Here is a 20,284-nt window from a genome sequence, read left to right as displayed (position 1 = left end):
TGAGTCTCTGTGAGTCTCTGTGGGTGTCTGTGAGTCGCTGTGGGTCTCTGTAAGTCTCTGTGTGTCTCTGTGAGTCTCTGTGTGTCTCTGTGTGTCTCTGTGAGTCTCTGTGGGTCTTTGTGAGTCTCTGTGAGTGTCTGTGAGTCTTTGTGCGTCTATGTGCGTCTCTGTGGGTATATGTGAGTCTCTGTGAGTCTCTGTGGGTATCTGTGAGTCTCTGTGAGTCTCTGTGTGACTCTGTGAGTCTCTGTGAGTCTCTGTGAGTCTCTGTGTGTCTCTGTGAGTCTCTGCGGGTGTCTGTGAGTCTCTGTGAGTCTCTGTGAGTCTTTATGTGTCTCTGTGTGTCTGTGAGTCTCTGTGAGTCTCTGTGGGTGTCTGTGGGTGTCTGTGAGTCTCTGTGGGTGTCTGTGAGTCTCTGTGAGTCTCTGTGCGTCTCTGTGCGTCTCTGTGTGTCTCTGTGAGTCTCTGTGTGACTCTGTGTGTCTCTGTGAGTCTCTGTGAGTTTCTGTGTGTCTCTGTGAGTCTGTGTGAGTCTCTGTGGGTGTCTGTGAGTCTCTGTGAGTCTCTGTGGGTCTCTGTGAGTCTCTGTGAGTCTCTGTGGGTGTCTGTGAGTCTCTGTGGGTCTCTGTGGGTCTATGTGAGTCTCTGTGGGTGTCTGTGAGTCTCTGTGGGTCTCTGTGAGTCTCTGTGGGTCTCTGAGTGTCTCTGTGAGTCTCTGTGAGTCTCTGTGTGTCTCTGTGAGTGTCTGTGAGTCTCTGTGAGTCTCTGTGGGTGTCTGTGAGTCTCTGTGGGTCTCTGTTAGTCTCTGTGGGTCTCTGTGTGTCTCTGTGAGGCTCTGTGAGTCTCTGTGAGTCTCTGTGTGTCTCTGTGAGTCTCTGTGGGTGTCTGTGAGTCTCTGTGAGTCTCTGTGAGTCTTTGTGTCTCTGTGTGTCTGTGAGTCTCTGTGAGTCTCTGTGGGTGTCTGTGGGTGTCTGTGAGTCTCTGTGGGTGTCTGTGATTCTCTGTGAGTCTCGGTGAGTCTCTGTGCGTCTCTGTGAGTCTCTGTGTGTCTCTGAGTGTCTCTGTGAGTCTCTGTGAGTCTCTGTGTGTCTCTGTGTGTCTGTGAGTCTCTGTGGGTCTCTGTGAGTCTCTGTGGGTCTCTGTGAGTCTCTGTGGGTCTCTGTGTGAGTCTCTGTGTGTCTCTGTGAGTCTCTGTGGGTGTCTGTGAGTCTCTGTGAGTCTCTGTGAGTCTCTGTGGGTGTCTGTGAGTCTCTGTGAGTCTCTGTGGGTCTCTGTGAGGCTCTGTGAGTCTCTGTGGGTGTCTGTGAGTCTCTGTGGGTCTCTGTGAGTCTCTGTGAGTCTCTGTGGGTGTCTGTGAGTCTCTGTGGGTCTCTGTGAGTCTCTGTGTGTCTCTGTGGGTCTCTGTATGTCTCTGTGTGTCTCTGTGTGTCTATGTGAGTCTCTGTGCGTCTCTGTGTGTCTCTGTGAGTCTCTGTGTGACTCTGTGTGTCTCTGTGAGTCTCTGTGAGTCTCTGTGTGTCTCTGTGAGTCTCTGTGGGTGTCTGTGAGTCTCTGTGGGTCTCTGTGAGTCTCTGTGAGTCTCTGTGGGTGTCTGTGAGTCGCTGTGGGTCTTTGTGAGTCTCTGTGTGTCTCTGTGTGTCTCTGTGAGTCTCTGTGAGTCTCTGTGGGTGTCTGTGAGTCTCTGTGAGTCTCTGTGGGTGTCTCTGAGTCTCTATGTGTCTCTGTGAGCCTCTGTGGGTGTCTGTGAGTCTTTGTGTGTCTCTGTGAGTCTCTGTGGGTGTCTGTGAGTCTCTGTGTGTCTCTGTGAGTCTCTGTGAGTCTCTGTGTGTCTCTGTGAGTCTCTGTGAGTCTCTGTGGGTGTCTGTGAGTCTCTGTGTGTCTCTGTGAGTGTCTCTGTGAGTCTCTGTGGGTGTCTGTGAGTCTTTGTGTGTCTCTGTGTGTCTCTGTGAGTCTCTGTGTGTCTCTGTGAGGCTCTGTGGGTCTCTGTGTGTCTCTGTGAGTCTCTGTGGGTGTCTGTGAGTCTCTGTGAGTCTCTGTGTGTCTCTGTGAGTGTCTCTGTGTGTCTCTATGTGAGTCTCTGTGAGTCTCTGTGAGTCTCTGTGAGTGTCTCTGTGAGTCTCTGTGTGTCTCTGTGAGTCTCTGTGAGTCTTTGTGGGTGTCTGTAAGTCTCTATGAGTCTCTGTGGGTGTCTGTGAGTCTCTGTGAGTCTCTGTGGGTGTCTGTGAGTCGCTGTGGGTCTCTGTAAGTCTCTGTGTGTCTCTGTGAGTCTCTGTGTGTCTCTGTGTGTCTCTGTGAGTCTCTGTGGGTCTTTGTGAGTCTCTGTGAGTGTCTGTGAGTCTTTGTGCGTCTATGTGCGTCTCTGTGGGTATATGTGAGTCTCTGTGAGTCTCTGTGGGTATCTGTGAGTCTCTGTGAGTCTCTGTGTGACTCTGTGAGTGTCTGTGAGTCTCTGTGAGTCTCTGTGTGTCTCTGTGAGTCTCTGCGGGTGTCTGTGAGTCTCTGTGAGTCTCTGTGAGTCTTTATGAGTCTCTGTGTGTCTGTGAGTCTCTGTGAGTCTCTGTGGGTGTCTGTGGGTGTCTGCGAGTCTCTGTGGGTGTCTGTGAGTCTCTGTGAGTCTCTGTGAGTCTCTGTGCGTCTCTGTGCGTCTCTGTGTGTCTCTGTGAGTCTCTGTGTGACTCTGTGTGTCTCTGTGAGTCTCTGTGAGTTTCTGTGTGTCTCTGTGAGTCTGTGTGAGTCTCTGTGGGTGTCTGTGAGTCTCTGTGAGTCTCTGTGGGTCTCTGTGAGTCTCTGTGAGTCTCTGTGGGTGTCTGTGAGTCTCTGTGGGTCTCTGTGGGTCTATGTGAGTCTCTGTGGGTGTCTGTGAGTCTCTGTGGGTCTCTGTGAGTCTCTGTGGGTCTCTGAGTTTCTCTGTGAGTCTCTGTGAGTCTCTGTGTGTCTCTGTGAGTGTCTGTGAGTCTCTGTGAGTCTCTGTGGGTGTCTGTGAGTCTCTGTGGGTCTCTGTGAGTCTCTGTGGGTCTCTGTGTGTCTCTGTGAGTCTCTGTGAGTCTCTGTGAGTCTTTGTGTCTCTGTGTGTCTGTGAGTCTCTGTGAGTCTCTGTGGGTGTCTGTGGGTGTCTGTGAGTCTCTGTGGGTGTCTGTGATTCTCTGTGAGTCTCTGTGAGTCTCTGTGCATCTCTGTGAGTCTCTGTGTGTCTCTGAGTGTCTCTGTGAGTCTCTGTGAGTCTCTGTGTGTCTCTGTGTGTCTGTGAGTCTCTGTGGGTCTCTGTGAGTCTCTGTGGGTCTCTGTGAGTCTCTGTGGGTCTCTGTGTGAGTCTCTGTGTGTCTCTGTGAGTCTCTGTGGGTGTCTGTGAGTCTCTGTGAGTCTCTGTGAGTCTCTGTGGGTGTCTGTGAGTCTCTGTGAGTCTCTGTGGGTCTCTGTGAGGCTCTGTGAGTCTCTGTGGGTGTCTGTGAGTCTCTGTGGGTCTCTGTGAGTCTCTGTGAGTCTCTGTGGGTGTCTGTGAGTCTCTGTGGGTCTCTGTGAGTCTCTGTGTGTCTCTGTGGGTCTCTGTATGTCTCTGTGTGTCTCTGTGTGTCTATGTGAGTCTCTGTGCGTCTCTGTGTGTCTCTGTGAGTCTCTGTGTGACTCTGTGTGTCTCTGTGAGTCTCTGTGAGTTTCTGTGTGTCTCTGTGAGTGTCTGTGTATCTCTGTGTGTCTCTGTGAGTCTCCGTGAGTCTCTGTGGGTGTCTGTGAGTCTCTGTGGGTCTCTGTGAGTCTCTGTGGGTCTCTGTGTGTCTCTGTGAGTCTCTGTGAGTCTCTGTGAGTCTCTGTGAGTCTCTGTGCGTCTCTGTGTGTCTCTGTGAGTCTCTGTGTGACTCTGTGTGTCTCTGTGAGTCTCTGTGAGTTTCTGTGTCTCTCTGTGAGTCTGTGTGAGTCTCTGTGGGTGTCTGTGAGTCTCTGTGAGTCTCTGTGGGTCTCTGTGAGTCTCTGTGAGTCTCTGTGGGTGTCTGTGAGTCTCTGTGGGTCTCTGTGAGTCTCTGTGTGTCTCTGTGGGTCTCAGTATGTCTCTGTGTGTCTCTGTGTGTCTATGTGAGTCTCTGTGCGTCTCTGTGTGTCTCTGTGAGTCTCTGTGTGACTCTGTGTGTCTCTGTGAGTCTCTGTGAGTTTCTGTGTGTCTCTGTGAGTGTCTGTGTATCTCTGTGTGTCTCTGTGAGTCTCTGTGTGTCTCTCTGAGTCTCTGTGAGTCTTTGTGAGTCTCTGTGAGTCTCTGTGGGTGTCTCTGTGTGTGTCTCTGTGTGAGTCTCTGTGTGTGTATCTGTGTGTGTCTCTGTGTGTCTCTGTGAGTCTCTGTGAGTCTCTGTGAGTCTTTGTGAGTCTCTGTGAGTCTCTGTGTGTCTCTGTGAGGCTCTGGGAGTCTCTGTGTGTCTCTGTGAGTCTCTGTGTGAGTCTCTGTGAGTCTCTGTGAGTCTCTGTGAGTCTCTGTGAGTGTCTCTGTGAGTCTCTGTGTGTCTCTGTGAGTCTCTGTGTGTCTCTGTGAGTCTCTGTGTGTGTCTGTGAGTCTCTGTGGGTCTCTGTGAGTCTCTGTGAGTCTCTGTGGGTGTCTGTGAGTCGCTGTGGGTCTTTGTGAGTCTCTGTGTGTCTCTGTGTGTCTCTGTGAGTCTCTGTGAGTCTCTGTGGGTGTCTGTGAGTCTCTGTGAGTCAATGTGGGTGTCTCTGAGTCTCTGTGAGTCTCTATGTGTCTCTGTGAGCCTCTGTGGGTGTCTGTGAGTCTTTGTGTGTCTCTGTGAGTCTCTGTGGGTGTCTGTGAGTCTCTGTGTGTCTCTGTGAGTCTCTGTGAGTCTCTGTGTGTCTCTGTGAGTCTCTGTGAGTCTCTGTGGGTGTCTGTGAGTCTCTGTGTGTCTCTGTGAGTGTCTCTGTGAGTCTCTGTGGGTGTCTGTGAGTCTTTGTGTGTCTCTGTGTGTCTCTGTGAGTCTCTGTGTGTCTCTGTGAGGCTCTGTGGGTCTCTGTGTGTCTCTGTGAGTCTCTGTGGGTGTCTATGAGTCTCTGTGAGTCTCTGTGTGTCTCTGTGAGTGTCTCTGTGTGTCTCTATGTGAGTCTCTGTGAGTCTCTGTGAGTCTCTGTGAGTGTCTCTGTGAGTCTCTGTGTGTCTCTGTGAGTCTCTGTGAGTCTTTGTGGGTGTCTGTAAGTCTCTATGAGTCTCTGTGGGTGTCTGTGAGTCTCTGTGAGTCTCTGTGGGTGTCTGTGAGTCGCTGTGGGTCTCTGTAAGTCTCTGTGTGTCTCTGTGAGTCTCTGTGTGTCTCTGTGTGTCTCTGTGAGTCTCTGTGGGTCTTTGTGAGTCTCTGTGAGTGTCTGTGAGTCTTTGTGCGTCTATGTGCGTATCTGTGGGTATATGTGAGTCTCTGTGAGTCTCTGTGGGTATCTGTGAGTCTCTGTGAGTCTCTGTGTGACTCTGTGAGTGTCTGTGAGTCTCTGTGAGTCTCTGTGTGTCTCTGTGAGTCTCTGCGGGTGTCTGTGAGTCTCTGTGAGTCTCTGTGAGTCTTTATGTGTCTCTGTGTGTCTGTGAGTCTCTGTGAGTCTCTGTGGGTGTCTGTGGGTGTCTGTGAGTCTCTGTGGGTGTCTGTGAGTCTCTGTGAGTCTCTGTGCGTCTCTGTGCGTCTCTGTGTGTCTCTGTGAGTCTCTGTGTGACTCTGTGTGTCTCTGTGAGTCTCTGTGAGTTTCTGTGTGTCTCTGTGAGTCTGTGTGAGTCTCTGTGGGTGTCTGTGAGTCTCTGTGAGTCTCTGTGGGTCTCTGTGAGTCTCTGTGAGTCTCTGTGGGTGTCTGTGAGTCTCTGTGGGTCTCTGTGGGTCTACTTGAGTCTCTGTGCGTGTCTGTGAGTCTCTGTGGGTCTCTGTGAGTCTCTGTGGGTCTCTGAGTGTCTCTGTGAGTCTCTGTGTGTCTCTGTGAGTGTCTGTGAGTCTCTGTGAGTCTCTGTGGGTGTCTGTGAGTCTCTGTGGGTCTCTGTGAGTCTCTGTGGGTCTCTGTGTGTCTCTGTGAGTCTCTGTGAGTCTCTGTGAGTCTCTGTGTGTCTCTGTGAGTCTCTGTGGGTGTCTGTGAGTCTCTGTGAGTCTCTGTGAGTCTTTGTGTCTCTGTGTGTCTGTGAGTCTCTGTGAGTCTCTGTGGGTGTCTGTGGGTGTCTGTGAGTCTCTGTGGGTGTCTGTGATTCTCTGTGAGTCTCTGTGAGTCTCTGTGCGTCTCTGTGAGTCTCTGTGTGTCTCTGAGTGTCTCTGTGAGTCTCTGTGAGTCTCTGTGTGTCTCTGTGTGTCTGTGAGTCTCTGTGGGTCTCTGTGAGTCTCTGTGGGTCTCTGTGAGTCTCTGTGGGTCTCTGTGAGTCTCTGTGAGTCTCTGTGAGTCTCTGTGGGTGTCTGTGAGTCTCTGTGAGTCTCTGTGGGTCTCTGTGAGTCTCTGTGAGTCTCTGTGGGTGTCTGTGAGTCTCTGTGAGTCTCTGTGGGTCTCTGTGAGTCTCTGTGAGTCTCTGTGAGTCTTTGTGTGTCTCTGTGTGTCTGTGAGTCTCTGTGAGTCTCTGTGGGTGTCTGTGGGTGTCTGTGAGTCTCTCTGGGTGTCTGTGAGTCTCTGTGAGTCTCTGTGCGTCTCTGTGAGTCTCTGTGTGTCTCTGAGTGTCTCTGTGAGTTCCTGCGAGTCTCTGTGTGTCTCTGTGTGTCTGTGAGTCTCTGTGGGTCTCTGTGAGTCTCTGTGGGTCTCTGTGAGTCTCTGTGAGTCTCTGTGGGTGTCTGTGGGTGTCTGTGAGTCTCTCTGGGTGTCTGTGAGTCTCTGTGAGTCTCTGTGTTTCTCTGTGAGTCTTTGTGAGTCTCTGTGAGTCGCTGTGTGTCTCTGTGAGGCTCTGTGAGTCTCTGTGAGTCTCTGTGGGTGTCTGTGAGTCTCTGTGAGTCTCTGTGGGTCTCTGTGAGTCTTTGTGAGTCTCTGTGAGTCTCTGTGTGTCTTTGAGTGTCTCTGTGAGTCTCTGTGGGTATCTGTGAGTCTCTGTGAGTCTCTTTGGGTGTCTGTGAGTCGCTGTGTGTCTCTGTGAGTCTCTGTGTGTCTCTGTGTGTCTCTGTGAGTCTCTATGGGTCTCTGTGAGTCTCTGTGAGTGTCTGTGTGTCTCTGTGTGTCTCTGTGAGTCTTTGTGAGTCTCTGTGAGTCTCTGTGGGTCTCTTTGAGTCTCTATGTGTCTCTGTGAGTCTCTGTGTGACTCAGTGTCTCTGTGAGTCTCTGTGAGTCTCTGTGTGTCTCTGTGAGTCTCTGTGAGTGTCTGTGTATCTCTGTGAGTGTCTGTGTATCTCTGTGTCTCTGTGAGTCTCTGTGAGTCTCTGTGTGTCTCTGTGAGTCTCTGTGAGTCTCTGTGGGTGTCTGTGAGTCTCTGTGGGTCTCTGTGAGTCTTTGTGAGTCTCTGTGGGTCTCTGTGAGTCTCTGTGAGTGTCTGTGAGTCTTTGTGAGACTCTGTGAGTCTCTGTGGGTCTCTGTGAGTCTCTGTGTGTCTCTGTGAGTGTCTGTGAGTGTCTGTGTATCTCTGTGTGTCTCTGTGAGTCTCTGTGAGTCTCTGTGTGTCTCTGTGAGTCTCTGTGTATCTCTGTGAGTCTCTGTGTGTCTCTGTGAGTGTCTCTGTGAGTCTCTGTGAGTCTCTATGAGTGTCTCTGTGTGTCTCTGTGAGTCTCTGTGGGTGTCTGTGAGTCGCTGTGGGTCTCTGTAAGTCTCTGTGTGTCTCTGTGAGTCTCTGTGTGTCTCTGTGTGTCTCTGTGAGTCTCTGTGGGTCTTTGTGAGTCTCTGTGAGTGTCTGTGAGTCTATGTGCGTCTCTGTGGGTATATGTGAGTCTCTGTGAGTCTCTGTGGGTATCTGTGAGTCTCTGTGAGTCTCTGTGTGACTCTGTGAGTGTCTGTGAGTCTCTGTGAGTCTCTGTGTGTCTCTGTGAGTCTCTGCGGGTGTCTGTGAGTCTCTGTGAGTCTCTGTGAGTCTTTATGTGTCTCTGTGTGTCTGTGAGTCTCTGTGAGTCTCTGTGGGTGTCTGTGGGTGTCTGTGAGTCTCTGTGGGTGTCTGTGAGTCTCTGTGAGTCTCTGTGAGTCTCTGTGCGTCTCTGTGCGTCTCTGTGTGTCTCTGTGAGTCTCTGTGTGACTCTGTGTGTCTCTGTGAGTCTCTGTGAGTTTCTGTGTGTCTCTGTGAGTCTGTGTGAGTCTCTGTGGGTGTCTGTGAGTCTCTGTGAGTCTCTGTGGGTCTCTGTGAGTCTCTGTGAGTCTCTGTGGGTGTCTGTGAGTCTCTGTGGGTCTCTGTGGGTCTATGTGAGTCTCTGTGGGTGTCTGTGAGTCTCTGTGGGTCTCTGTGAGTCTCTGTGGGTCTCTGAGTGTCTCTGTGAGTCTCTGTGAGTCTCTGTGTGTCTCTGTGAGTGTCTGTGAGTCTCTGTGAGTCTCTGTGGGTGTCTGTGAGTCTCTGTGGGTCTCTGTGAGTCTCTGTGGGTCTCTGTGTGTCTCTGTGAGTCTCTGTGAGTCTCTGTGAGTCTCTGTGTGTCTCTGTGAGTCTCTGTGGGTGTCTGTGAGTCTATGTGAGTCTCTGTGAGTCTTTGTGTCTCTGTGTGTCTGTGAGTCTCTGTGAGTCTCTGTCGGTGTCTGTGGGTGTCTGTGAGTCTCTGTGGGTGTCTGTGATTCTCTGTGAGTCTCTGTGAGTCTCTGTGCGTCTCTGTGAGTCTCTGTGTGTCTCTGAGTGTCTCTGTGAGTCTCTGTGAGTCTCTGTGTGTCTCTGTGTGTCTGTGAGTCTCTGTGGGTCTCTGTGAGTCTCTGTGGGTCTCTGTGAGTCTCTGTGGGTCTCTGTGTGAGTCTCTGTGTGTCTCTGTGAGTCTCTGTGGGTGTCTGTGAGTCTCTGTGAGTCTCTGTGAGTCTCTGTGGGTGTCTGTGAGTCTCTGTGAGTCTCTGTGGGTCTCTGTGAGGCTCTGTGAGTCTCTGTGGGTGTCTGTGAGTCTCTGTGGGTCTCTGTGAGTCTCTGTGAGTCGCTGTGGGTGTCTGTGAGTCTCTGTGGGTCTCTGTGAGTCTCTGTGTGTCTCTGTGGGTCTCTGTATGTCTCTGTGTGTCTCTGTGTGTCTATGTGAGTCTCTGTGCGTCTCTGTGTGTCTCTGTGAGTCTCTGTGTGACTCTGTGTGTCTCTGTGAGTCTCTGTGAGTTTCTGTGTGTCTCTGTGAGTGTCTGTGTATCTCTGTGTGTCTCTGTGAGTCTCCTTGAGTCTCTGTGGGTGTCTGTGAGTCTCTGTGGGTCTCTGTGAGTCTCTGTGGGTCTCTGTGTGTCTCTGTGAGTCTCTGTGAGTCTCTGTGAGTCTCTGTGTGTCTCTGTGCGTCTCTGTGGGTGTCTGTGAGTCTCTGTGAGTCTCTGTGAGTCTTTATGTGTCTCTGTGTGTCTGTGAGTCTCTGTGAGTCTCTGTGGGTGTCTGTGGGTGTCTGTGAGTCTCTGTGGGTGTCTGTGAGTCTCTGTGAGTCTCTGTGAGTCTCTGTGAGTCTCTGTGCGTCTCTGTGTGTCTCTGTGAGTCTCTGTATGACTCTGTGTGTCTCTGTGAGTCTCTGTGAGTTTCTGTGTCTCTCTGTGAGTCTGTGTGAGTCTCTGTGGGTGTCTGTGAGTCTCTGTGAGTCTCTGTGGGTCTCTGTGAGTCTCTGTGAGTCTCTGTGGGTGTCTGTGAGTCTCTGTGGGTCTCTGTGAGTCTCTGTGTGTCTCTGTGGGTCTCAGTATGTCTCTGTGTGTCTCTGTGTGTCTATGTGAGTCTCTGTGCGTCTCTGTGTGTCTCTGTGAGTCTCTGTGTGACTCTGTGTGTCTCTGTGAGTCTCTGTGAGTTTCTGTGTGTCTCTGTGAGTGTCTGTGTATCTCTGTGTGTCTCTGTGAGTCTCTGTGTGTCTCTCTGAGTCTCTGTGAGTCTTTGTGAGTCTCTGTGAGTCTCTGTGGGTGTCTCTGTGTGTGTCTCTGTGTGAGTCTCTGTGTGTGTATCTGTGTGTGTCTCTGTGTGTCTCTGTGAGTCTCTGTGAGTCTCTGTGAGTCTTTGTGAGTCTCTGTGAGTCTCTGTGTGTCTCTGTGAGGCTCTGGGAGTCTCTGTGTGTCTCTGTGAGTCTCTGTGTGAGTCTCTGTGAGTCTCTGTGAGTCTCTGTGAGTCTCTGTGAGTGTCTCTGTGAGTCTCTGTGTGTCTCTGTGAGTCTCTGTGTGTCTCTGTGAGTCTCTGTGTGTGTCTGTGAGTCTCTGTGGGTCTCTGTGAGTCTCTGTGAGTCTCTGTGGGTGTCTGTGAGTCGCTGTGGGTCTTTGTGAGTCTCTGTGTGTTTCTGTGTGTCTCTGTGAGTCTCTGTGAGTCTCTGTGGGTGTCTGTGAGTCTCTGTGAGTCTCTGTGGGTGTCTCTGAGTCTCTGTGAGTCTCTATGTGTCTCTGTGAGCCTCTGTGGGTGTCTGTGAGTCTTTGTGTGTCTCTGTGAGTCTCTGTGGGTGTCTGTGAGTCTCTGTGTGTCTCTGTGAGTCTCTGTGAGTCTCTGTGTGTCTCTGTGAGTCTCTGTGAGTCTCTGTGGGTGTCTGTGAGTCTCTGTGTGTCTCTGTGAGTGTCTCTGTGAGTCTCTGTGGGTGTCTGTGAGTCTTTGTGTGTCTCTGTGTGTCTCTGTGAGTCTCTGTGTGTCTCTGTGAGGCTCTGTGGGTCTCTGTGTGTCTCTGTGAGTCTCTGTGGGTGTCTGTGAGTCTCTGTGAGTCTCTGTGTGTCTCTGTGAGTGTCTCTGTGTGTCTCTATGTGAGTCTCTGTGAGTCTCTGTGAGTCTCTGTGAGTGTCTCTGTGAGTCTCTGTGTGTCTCTGTGAGTCTCTGTGAGTCTTTGTGGGTGTCTGTAAGTCTCTATGAGTCTCTGTGGGTGTCTGTGAGTCTCTGTGAGTCTCTGTGGGTGTCTGTGAGTCGCTGTGGGTCTCTGTAAGTCTCTGTGTGTCTCTGTGAGTCTCTGTGTGTCTCTGTGTGTCTCTGTGAGTCTCTGTGGGTCTTTGTGAGTCTCTGTGAGTGTCTGTGAGTCTTTGTGCATCTATGTGCGTCTCTGTGGGTATATGTGAGTCTCTGTGAGTCTCTGTGGGTATCTGTGAGTCTCTGTGAGTCTCTGTGTGTCTCTGTGAGTCTCTGCGGGTGTCTGTGAGTCTCTGTGAGTCTCTGTGAGTCTTTATGTGTCTCTGTGTGTCTGTGAGTCTCTGTGAGTCTCTGTGGGTGTCTGTGGGTGTCTGTGAGTCTCTGTGAGTCTCCGTGAGTCTCTGTGCGTCTCTGTGCGTCTCTGTGTGTCTCTGTGAGTCTCTGTGTGACTCTGTGTGTCTCTGTGAGTCTCTGTGAGTTTCTGTGTGTCTCTGTGAGTCTGTGTGAGTCTCTGTGGGTGTCTGTGAGTCTCTGTGAGTCTCTGTGGGTCTCTGTGAGTCTCTGTGGGTGTCTGTGAGTCTCTGTGGGTCTCTGTGGGTCTACTTGAGTCTCTGTGCGTGTCTGTGAGTCTCTGTGAGTCTCTGTGGGTCTCTGAGTGTCTCTGTGAGTCTCTGTGAGTCTCTGTGTGTCTCTGTGAGTGTCTGTGAGTCTCTGTGAGTCTCTGTGGGTCTCTGAGTGTCTCTGTGAGTCTCTGTGAGTCTCTGTGTGTCTCTGTGAGTGTCTGTGAGTCTCTGTGAGTCTCTGTGGGTGTCTGTGAGTCTCTGTGGGTCTCTGTGAGTCTCTGTGGGTCTCTGTGTGTCTCTGTGAGTCTCTGTGAGTCTCTGTGAGTCTCTGTGTGTCTCTGTGAGTCTCTGTGGGTGTCTGTGAGTCTCTGTGAGTCTCTGTGAGTCTTTGTGTCTCTGTGTGTCTGTGAGTCTCTGTGAGTCTCTGTGGGTGTCTGTGGGTGTCTGTGAGTCTCTGTGGGTGTCTGTGATTCTCTGTGAGTCTCTGTGAGTCTCTGTGCGTCTCTGTGAGTCTCTGTGTGTCTCTGAGTGTCTCTGTGAGTCTCTGTGAGTCTCTGTGTGTCTCTGTGTGTCTGTGAGTCTCTGTGGGTCTCTGTGAGTCTCTGTGGGTCTCTGTGAGTCTCTGTGGGTCTCTGTGTGAGTCTCTGTGTGTCTCTGTGAGTCTCTGTGGGTGTCTGTGAGTCTCTGTGAGTCTCTGTGAGTCTCTGTGGGTGTCTGTGAGTCTCTGTGAGTCTCTGTGGGCCTCTGTGAGTCTCTGTGAGTCTCTGTGGGTGTCTGTGAGTCTCTGTGAGTCTCTGTGGGTCTCTGTGAGTCTCTGTGAGTCTCTGTGAGTCTTTGTGTGTCTCTGTGTGTCTGTGAGTCTCTGTGAGTCTCTGTGGGTGTCTGTGGGTGTCTGTGAGTCTCTCTGGGTGTCTGTGAGTCTCTGTGAGTCTCTGTGCGTCTCTGTGAGTCTCTGTGTGTCTCTGAGTGTCTCTGTGAGTCTCTGTGAGTCTCTGTGTGTCTCTGTGTGTCTGTGAGTCTCTGTGGGTCTCTGTGAGTCTCTGTGGGTCTCTGTGAGTCTCTGTGAGTCTCTGTGGGTGTCTGTGGGTGTCTGTGAGTCTCTCTGGGTGTCTGTGAGTCTCTGTGAGTCTCTGTGTTTCTCTGTGAGTCTTTGTGAGTCTCTGTGAGTCGCTGTGTGTCTCTGTGAGGCTCTGTGAGTCTCTGTGAGTCTCTGTGGGTGTCTGTGAGTCTCTGTGAGTCTCTGTGGGTCTCTGTGAGTCTTTGTGAGTCTCTGTGAGTCTCTGTGTGTCTTTGAGTGTCTCTGTGAGTCTCTGTGGGTATCTGTGAGTCTCTGTGAGTCTCTTTGGGTGTCTGTGAGTCGCTGTGTGTCTCTGTGAGTCTCTGTGTGTCTCTGTGTGTCTCTGTGAGTCTCTATGGGTCTCTGTGAGTCTCTGTGAGTGTCTGTGTGTCTCTGTGTGTCTCTGTGAGTCTTTGTGAGTCTCTGTGAGTCTCTGTGGGTCTCTTTGAGTCTCTATGTGTCTCTGTGAGTCTCTGTGAGTCTCTGTGTGACTCAGTGTCTCTGTGAGTCTCTGTGAGTCTCTGTGTGTCTCTGTGAGTCTCTGTGAGTGTCTGTGTATCTCTGTGAGTGTCTGTGTATCTCTGTGTCTCTGTGAGTCTCTGTGAGTCTCTGTGTGTCTCTGTGAGTCTCTGTGAGTCTCTGTGGGTGTCTGTGAGTCTCTGTGGGTCTCTGTGAGTCTTTGTGAGTCTCTGTGGGTCTCTGTGAGTCTCTGTGAGTGTCTGTGAGTCTTTGTGAGTCTCTGTGAGTCTCTGTGGGTCTCTGTGAGTCTCTGTGTGTCTCTGTGAGTGTCTGTGAGTGTCTGTGTATCTCTGTGTGTCTCTGTGAGTCTCTGTGAGTCTCTGTGTGTCTCTGTGAGTCTCTGTGTATCTCTGTGAGTCTCTGTGTGTCTCTGTGAGTGTCTCTGTGAGTCTCTGTGAGTCTCTATGAGTGTCTCTGTGTGTCTCTGTGAGTCTCTGTGTGTCTCTGTGAGTCTCTGTGAGTCTCTCTGAGTCTCTGTGTGTCTCTGTGAGTCTCTGTGTGTCTCTGTGAGTCTCTGTGAGTCTCTGTGTGTCTCTGTGTGTGTCTCTGTGTGAGTCTCTGTGTGAGTCTCTGTGTGTGTCTTTGTGTGTCTCTGTGTGTGTCTCTGTGTGTGTCTCTGTGAGTGTCTCTGTGTGTGTCTCTGTGTGTGTCTCTGTGTGTGTGTGTCTCTGTGAGTGTCTATGTGTGTGTCTCTGTGTGTGTCTGTGTGTGTCTCTGTGTGTGTCTCTGTGCGTGTCTCTGTGTGTGTCTCTGTGTGTGTCTCTGTGTGTGTGTGTGAGTCTCTGTGAGTGTCTATGTGTGTGTCTCTGTGTGTGTCTCTGTGAGTCTCTGTGTGTCTCTGTGAGTCTCTGTGTGTCTCTGTGAGTCTCTGTGGGTGTCTGTGAGTCTCTCTGAGTCTCTGTGAGTCTCTGTGGGTGTCTGTGAGTCTCTGTGGGTCTCTGTGAGTCTCTGTGAGTCTCTGTGGGTGTCTGTGAGTCGCTGTGGGTCTTTGTGAGTCTCTGTGTGTCTCTGTGTGTCTCTGTGAGTCTCTGTGGGTGTCTGTGAGTCTCTGTGTGTCTCTGTGAGTCTCTGTGCGTGTCTGTGTATCTCTGTGAGTGTCTGTGTATCTCTGCGTGTCTCTGTGAGTCTCTGTGAGTCTCTGTGGGTGTCTGTGAGTGTCTCTGTGTGAGTCTCTGTGTGAGTCTCTGTGTGAGTGTCTCTGTGTGTGTCTCTGTGTGAGTCTCAGTGAGTGTCTATGTGTGTGTCTCTGTGTTGTCTATCTAGACCGGATGTTGTCTATCTACCTGGCGTCCGTGTGCCTGGCGATTGACGCGGCAGGAAGCAGCAGCTGCCCCCCCGGTGCATTGTGGGAGACTTCCTGCCGGACGCGTGGGGCGAGCGCTAGCCTCTGATTGGTCGGTCGGCTCGAGATCGCAGTGCATTGTGGGCCGAAGGTGAAGGGAGCTGACGGTGGGGGGGGAGTGGGGGGGAGAGGTGGAGGTCACTCACCAAGTCACTCACCAGGTCACTCACCAAGTCACTCACCAAGTCACTCACCAGGTCACTCACCAAGTCACTCACCAGGTCACTCACCATGTCACTCACCAGGTCACTCACCAAGTCACTCACCAAGTCACTCACCAAGTCACTCATAAGGTCACTCACCAGGTCACTCACCAAGTCACTCACCAAGTCACTCACCAAGTCACTCACCAGGTCACTCACCAAGTCACTCACCAAGTCACTCACCAAGTCACTCACCAGGTCACTCACCAAGTCACTCACCAAGTCACTCACCAAGTCACTCACCAAGTCACTCACCAAGTCACTCACCAAGTCACTCACCAGGTCACTCACCAGGTCACTCACCAAGTCACTCACCAGGTCACTCACCAAGTCACTCACCAGGTCACTCACCAAGTCACTCACCAAGTCACTCACCAGGTCACTCACCAAGTCACTCACCAAGTCACTCACCAAGTCACTCACCAGGTCACTCACCAAGTCACTCACCAAGTCACTCACCAAGTCACTCACCAGGTGACTCACCAGGTCACTCACCAAGTCACTCACCAAGTCACTCACCAGGTCACTCACCAAGTCACTCACCAGGTCACTCACCAAGTCACTCACCAGGTCACTCACCAAGTCACTCACCAGGTCACTCACCAGGTCACTCACCAAGTCACTCACCAAGTCACTCACCAGGTCACTCACCAAGTCACTCACCAGGTCACTCACCAAGTCACTCACCAAGTCACTCACCAAGTCACTCACCAGGTCACTCACCAAGTCACTCACCAGGTCACTCACCAAGTCACTCACCAAGTCACTCACCAAGTCACTCACCAAGTCACTCACCAAGTCACTCACCAGGTCACTCACCAAGTCACTCACCAAGTCACTCACCAGGTCACTCACCAAGTCACTCACCAAGTCACTCACCAAGTCACTCACCAGGTCACTCACCAAGTCACTCACCAAGTCACTCACCAAGTCACTCACCAAGTCACTCACCAGGTCACTCACCAAGTCACTCACCAAGTCACTCACCAAGTCACTCACCAGGTCACTCACCAGGTCACTCACCAAGTCACTCACCAGGTCACTCACCAAGTCACTCACCAGGTCACTCACCAAGTCACTCACCAAGTCACTCACCAGGTCACTCACCAAGTCACTCACCAAGTCACTCACCAAGTCACTCACCAGGTCACTCACCAAGTCACTCACCAGGTGACTCACCAGGTCACTCACCAAGTCACTCACCAAGTCACTCACCAGGTCACTCACCAAGTCACTCACCAGGTCACTCACCAAGTCACTCACCAGGTCACTCACCAAGTCACTCACCAAGTCACTCACCAGGTCACTCACCAGGTCACTCACCAAGTCACTCACCAAGTCACTCACCAGGTCACTCACCAAGTCACTCACCAGGTCACTCACCAAGTCACTCACCAAGTCACTCACCAAGTCACTTACCAGGTCACTCACCAAGTCACTCACCAGGTCACTCACCAAGTCACTCACCAAGTCACTCACCAGGTCACTCACCAAGTCACTCACCAAGTCACTCACCAGGTGACTCACCAAGTCACTCACCAAGTCACTCACCAAGTCACTCACCAAGTCACTCACCAAGTCACTCACCAGGTCACTCACCAAGTCACTCACCAAGTCACTCACCAGGTCACTCACCAAGTCACTCACCAAGTCACTCACCAGGTCACTCACCAAGTCACTCACCAGGTCACTCACCAAGTCACTCACCAGGTCACTCACCAAGTCACTCACCAGGTCACTCACCAAGTCACTCACCAAGTCACTCACCAAGTCACTCACCAAGTCACTCACCAGGTCACTCACCAAGTCACTCACCAAGTCACTCACCAGGTCACTCACTCACCAAGTCACTCACCAAGTCACTCACCAAGTCACTCACCAGGTCACTCACCAGGTCACTCACCAAGTTACTCACCAGGTCACTCACCAAGTCAATCACCAAGTCACTCACCAAGTCACTCACCAAGTCACTCACCAAGTCACTCACCAGGTCACTCACCAAGTCACTCACCAGGTCACTCACCAGGTCACTCACCAGGTCACTCACCAAGTCACTCACCAAGTCACTCACCAGGTCACTCACCAAGTCACTCACCAGGTCACTCACCAAGTCACTCACCAGGTCACTCACCAGGTCACTCACCAAGTCACTCACCAAGTCACTCACCAGGTCACTCACCAAGTCACTCACCAGGTCACTCACCAGGTCACTCACCAGGTCACTCACCAGGTACTCACCAAGTCACTCACCAAGTCACTCACCAAGTCACTCACCAGGTCACTCACCAAGTCACTCACCAAGTCACTCACCAGGTCACTCACCAAGTCACTCACCAAGTCACTCACCAAGTCACTCACCAGGTCACTCACTCACCAAGTCACTCACCAAGTCACTCACCAAGTCACTCACCAGGTCACTCACCAAGTCACTCACCAAGTCACTCACCAAGTCACTCACCAGGTCACTCACCAAGTCACTCACCAAGTCACTCACCAGGTCACTCACTCACCAAGTCACTCACCAAGTCACTCACCAAGTCACTCACCAGGTCACTCACCAGGTCACTCACCAAGTTACTCACCAGGTCACTCACCAAGTCAATCACCAGGTCACTCACCAAGTCACTCACCAAGTCACTCACCAAGTCACTCACCAGGTCACTCACCAAGTCACTCACCAGGTCACTCACCAGGTCACTCACCAGGTCACTCACCAAGTCACTCACCAAGTCACTCACCAGGTCACTCACCAAGTCACTCACCAGGTCACTCACCAAGTCACTCACCAGGTCACTCACCAGGTCACTCACCAAGTCACTCACCAAGTCACTCACCAGGTCACTCACCAAGCCACTCACCAGGTCACTCACCAGGTCACTCACCAGGTCACTCACCAGGTCACTCACCAAGTCACTCACCAAGTCACTCACCAAGTCACTCACCAGGTCACTCACCAAGTCACTCACCAAGTCACTCACCAGGTCACTCACCAAGTCACTCACCAAGTCACTCACCAAGTCACTCACCAGGTCACTCACCAAGTCACTCACCAAGTCACTCACCAAGTCACTCACCAAGTCACTCACCAGGTCACTCACCAGGTCACTCACCAGGTCACTCACCAAGTCACTCACCAGGTCACTCACCAGGTCACTCACCAAGTCACTCACCAAGTCACTCACCAGGTCACTCACCAAGTCACTCACCAGGTCACTCACCAAGTCACTCACCAGGTCACTCACCAAGTCACTCACCAAGTCACTCACCAAGTCACTCACCAGGTGACTCACCAAGTCACTCACCAAGTCACTCACCAAGTCACTCACCAGGTCACTCACCAAGTCACTCACCAGGTCACTCACCAGGTCACTCACCAGGTCACTCACCAAGTCACTCACCAGGTCACTCACCAAGTCACTCACCAGGTCACTCACCAGGTCACTCACCAAGTCACTCACCAAGTCACTCACCAGGTCACTCACCAAGTCACTCACCAAGTCACTCACCAAGTCACTCACCAAGTCACTCACCAGGTCACTCACCAGGTCACTCACCAAGTCACTCACCAGGTCACTCACCAAGTCACTCACCAAGTCACTCACCAGGTCACTCACCAAGTCACTCACCAAGTCACTCACCAAGTCACTCACCAGGTCACTCACCAGGTCACTCACCAAGTCACTCACCAGGTCACTCACCAAGTCACTCACCAGGTCACTCACCAAGTCACTCACCAAGTCACTCACCAGGTCACTCACCAAGTCACTCACCAGGTCACTCACCAAGTCACTCACCAGGTCACTCACCAGGTCACTCACCAAGTCACTCACCAGGTCACTCACCAGGTCACTCACCAGGTCACTCACCAAGTCACTCACCAGGTCACTCACCAAGTCACTCACCAGGTCACTCACCAGGTCACTCACCAGGTCACTCACCAAGTCACTCACCAAGTCACTCACCAGGTCACTCACCAAGTCACTCACCAAGTCACTCACCAAGTCACTCACCAGGTCACTCACCAAGTCACTCACCAAGTCACTCACCAAGTCACTCACCAAGTCACTCACCAGGTCACTCACCAAGTCACTCACCAAGTCACTCACCAAGTCACTCACCAAGTCACTCACCAAGTCACTCACCAGGTCACTCACCAAGTCACTCACCAGGTCACTCACCAAGTCACTCACCAGGTCACTCACCAAGTCACTCACCAAGTCACTCACCAGGTCACTCACCAAGTCACTCACCAGGTCACTCACCAAGTCACTCACCAGGTCACTCACCAGGTCACTCACCAAGTCACTCACCAAGTCACTCACCAAGTCACTCACTCACCAAGTCACTCACCAAGTCACTCACCAGGTTACTCACCAGGTCACTCACCAGGTCACTCACCAGGTCACTCACCAAGTCACTCACCAGGTCACTCACCAGGTGACTCACCAAGTCACTCAGCAAGTCACTCACCAAGTCACTCACCAGGTCACTCACCAAGTCACTCACCAGGTCACTCACCAAGTCACTCACCAAGTCACTCACCAAGTCACTCACCAGGTCACTCACCAGGTCACTCACCAGGTACTCACCAAGTCACTCACCAAGTCACTCACCAGGTCACTCACCAAGTCACTCACCAGGTCACTCACCAAGTCACTCACCAGGTCACTCACCAAGTCACTCACCAGGTCACTCACCAGGTCACTCACCAAGTCACTCACCAAGTCACTCACCAAGTCACTCACCAGGTCACACACCAAGTCACTCACCAGGTCACTCACCAAGTCACTCACCAGGTCACTCACCAAGTCACTCACCAAGTCACTCACCAGGTCACTCACCAAGTTACTCACCAAGTCACTCACCAGGTCACTCACAAGTCACTCACCAGGTCACTCACCAAGTCACTCACCAGGTCACTCACCAAGTCACTCACCAGGTCACTCACCAGGTCACTCACCAAGTCACTCACCAGAGTCACTCACCAAGTCACTCACCAAGTCACTCACCAGGTCACTCACCAAGTCACTCACCAGGTCACTCACCAAGTCACTCACCAGGTCACTCACCAAGTCACTCACCAAGTCACTCACCAAGTCACTCACCAGGTCACTCACCAAGTCACTCACCAAGTCACTCACCAGGTCACTCACCAGGTCACTCACCAAGTCACTCACCAAGTCACTCACCAAGTCACTCACCAGGTCACTCACCAAGTCACTCACCAGGTCACTCACCAAGTCACTCACCAGGTCACTCACCAAGTCACTCACCAAGTCACTCACCAAGTCACTCACCAGGTGACTTACCAAGTCACTCACAAGTCACTCACCAAGTCACTCACCAGGTCACTCACCAAGTCACTCACCAGGTCACTCACCAAGTCACTCACCAGGTCACTCACCAAGTCACTCACCAGGTCACTCACCAAGTCACTCACCAAGTCACTCACCAAGTCACTCACCAGGTCACTCACCAGGTCACTCACCAAGTCACTCACCAAGTCACTCACCAAGTCACTCACCAGGTCACTCACCAGGTCACTCACCAAGTCACTCACCAGGTCACTCACCAAGTCACTCACCAAGTCACTCACCAGGTCACTCACCAAGTCACTCACCAAGTCACTCACCAAGTCACTCACCAGGTCACTCACCAAGTCACTCACCAAGTCACTCACCAGGTGACTCACCAAGGTCACTCACCAAGTCACTCACCAAGTCACTCACCAAGTCACTCACCAGTCACTCACCAGGTCACTCACCA

General features: G+C 52.0%; 1 protein-coding gene across 1 annotated transcript; it reads left to right on the top strand.

Moving 5' to 3' along the window:
- The first annotated feature begins 14,241 nt into the window (after positions 1 to 14,241).
- On the top strand, positions 14,242 to 19,822 carry LOC142908543 (uncharacterized). The gene is made up of 5 exons (XM_076059288.1): positions 14,242 to 14,286; positions 16,749 to 16,831; positions 17,464 to 17,751; positions 18,088 to 19,134; positions 19,819 to 19,822. The coding sequence occupies exons 1-5, from the start codon at positions 14,242 to 14,244 to the stop codon at positions 19,820 to 19,822; spliced, it is 1,467 nt and encodes a 488-aa protein (XP_075915403.1).
- The last annotated feature ends 462 nt before the right edge of the window (positions 19,823 to 20,284 follow it).

The sequence above is a fragment of the Petromyzon marinus genome, assembly GCF_048934315.1.
Source record: "Petromyzon marinus isolate PM22_M1 ecotype Great Lakes invasive population chromosome 85 unlocalized genomic scaffold, UKy_Petmar_22M1.pri1.0 chr85_unloc.3, whole genome shotgun sequence".
In the NCBI taxonomy this organism is placed as follows: Eukaryota; Metazoa; Chordata; class Hyperoartia; order Petromyzontiformes; family Petromyzontidae; genus Petromyzon; species Petromyzon marinus.
This window is presented reverse-complemented; position numbering and strand designations above follow the sequence as displayed.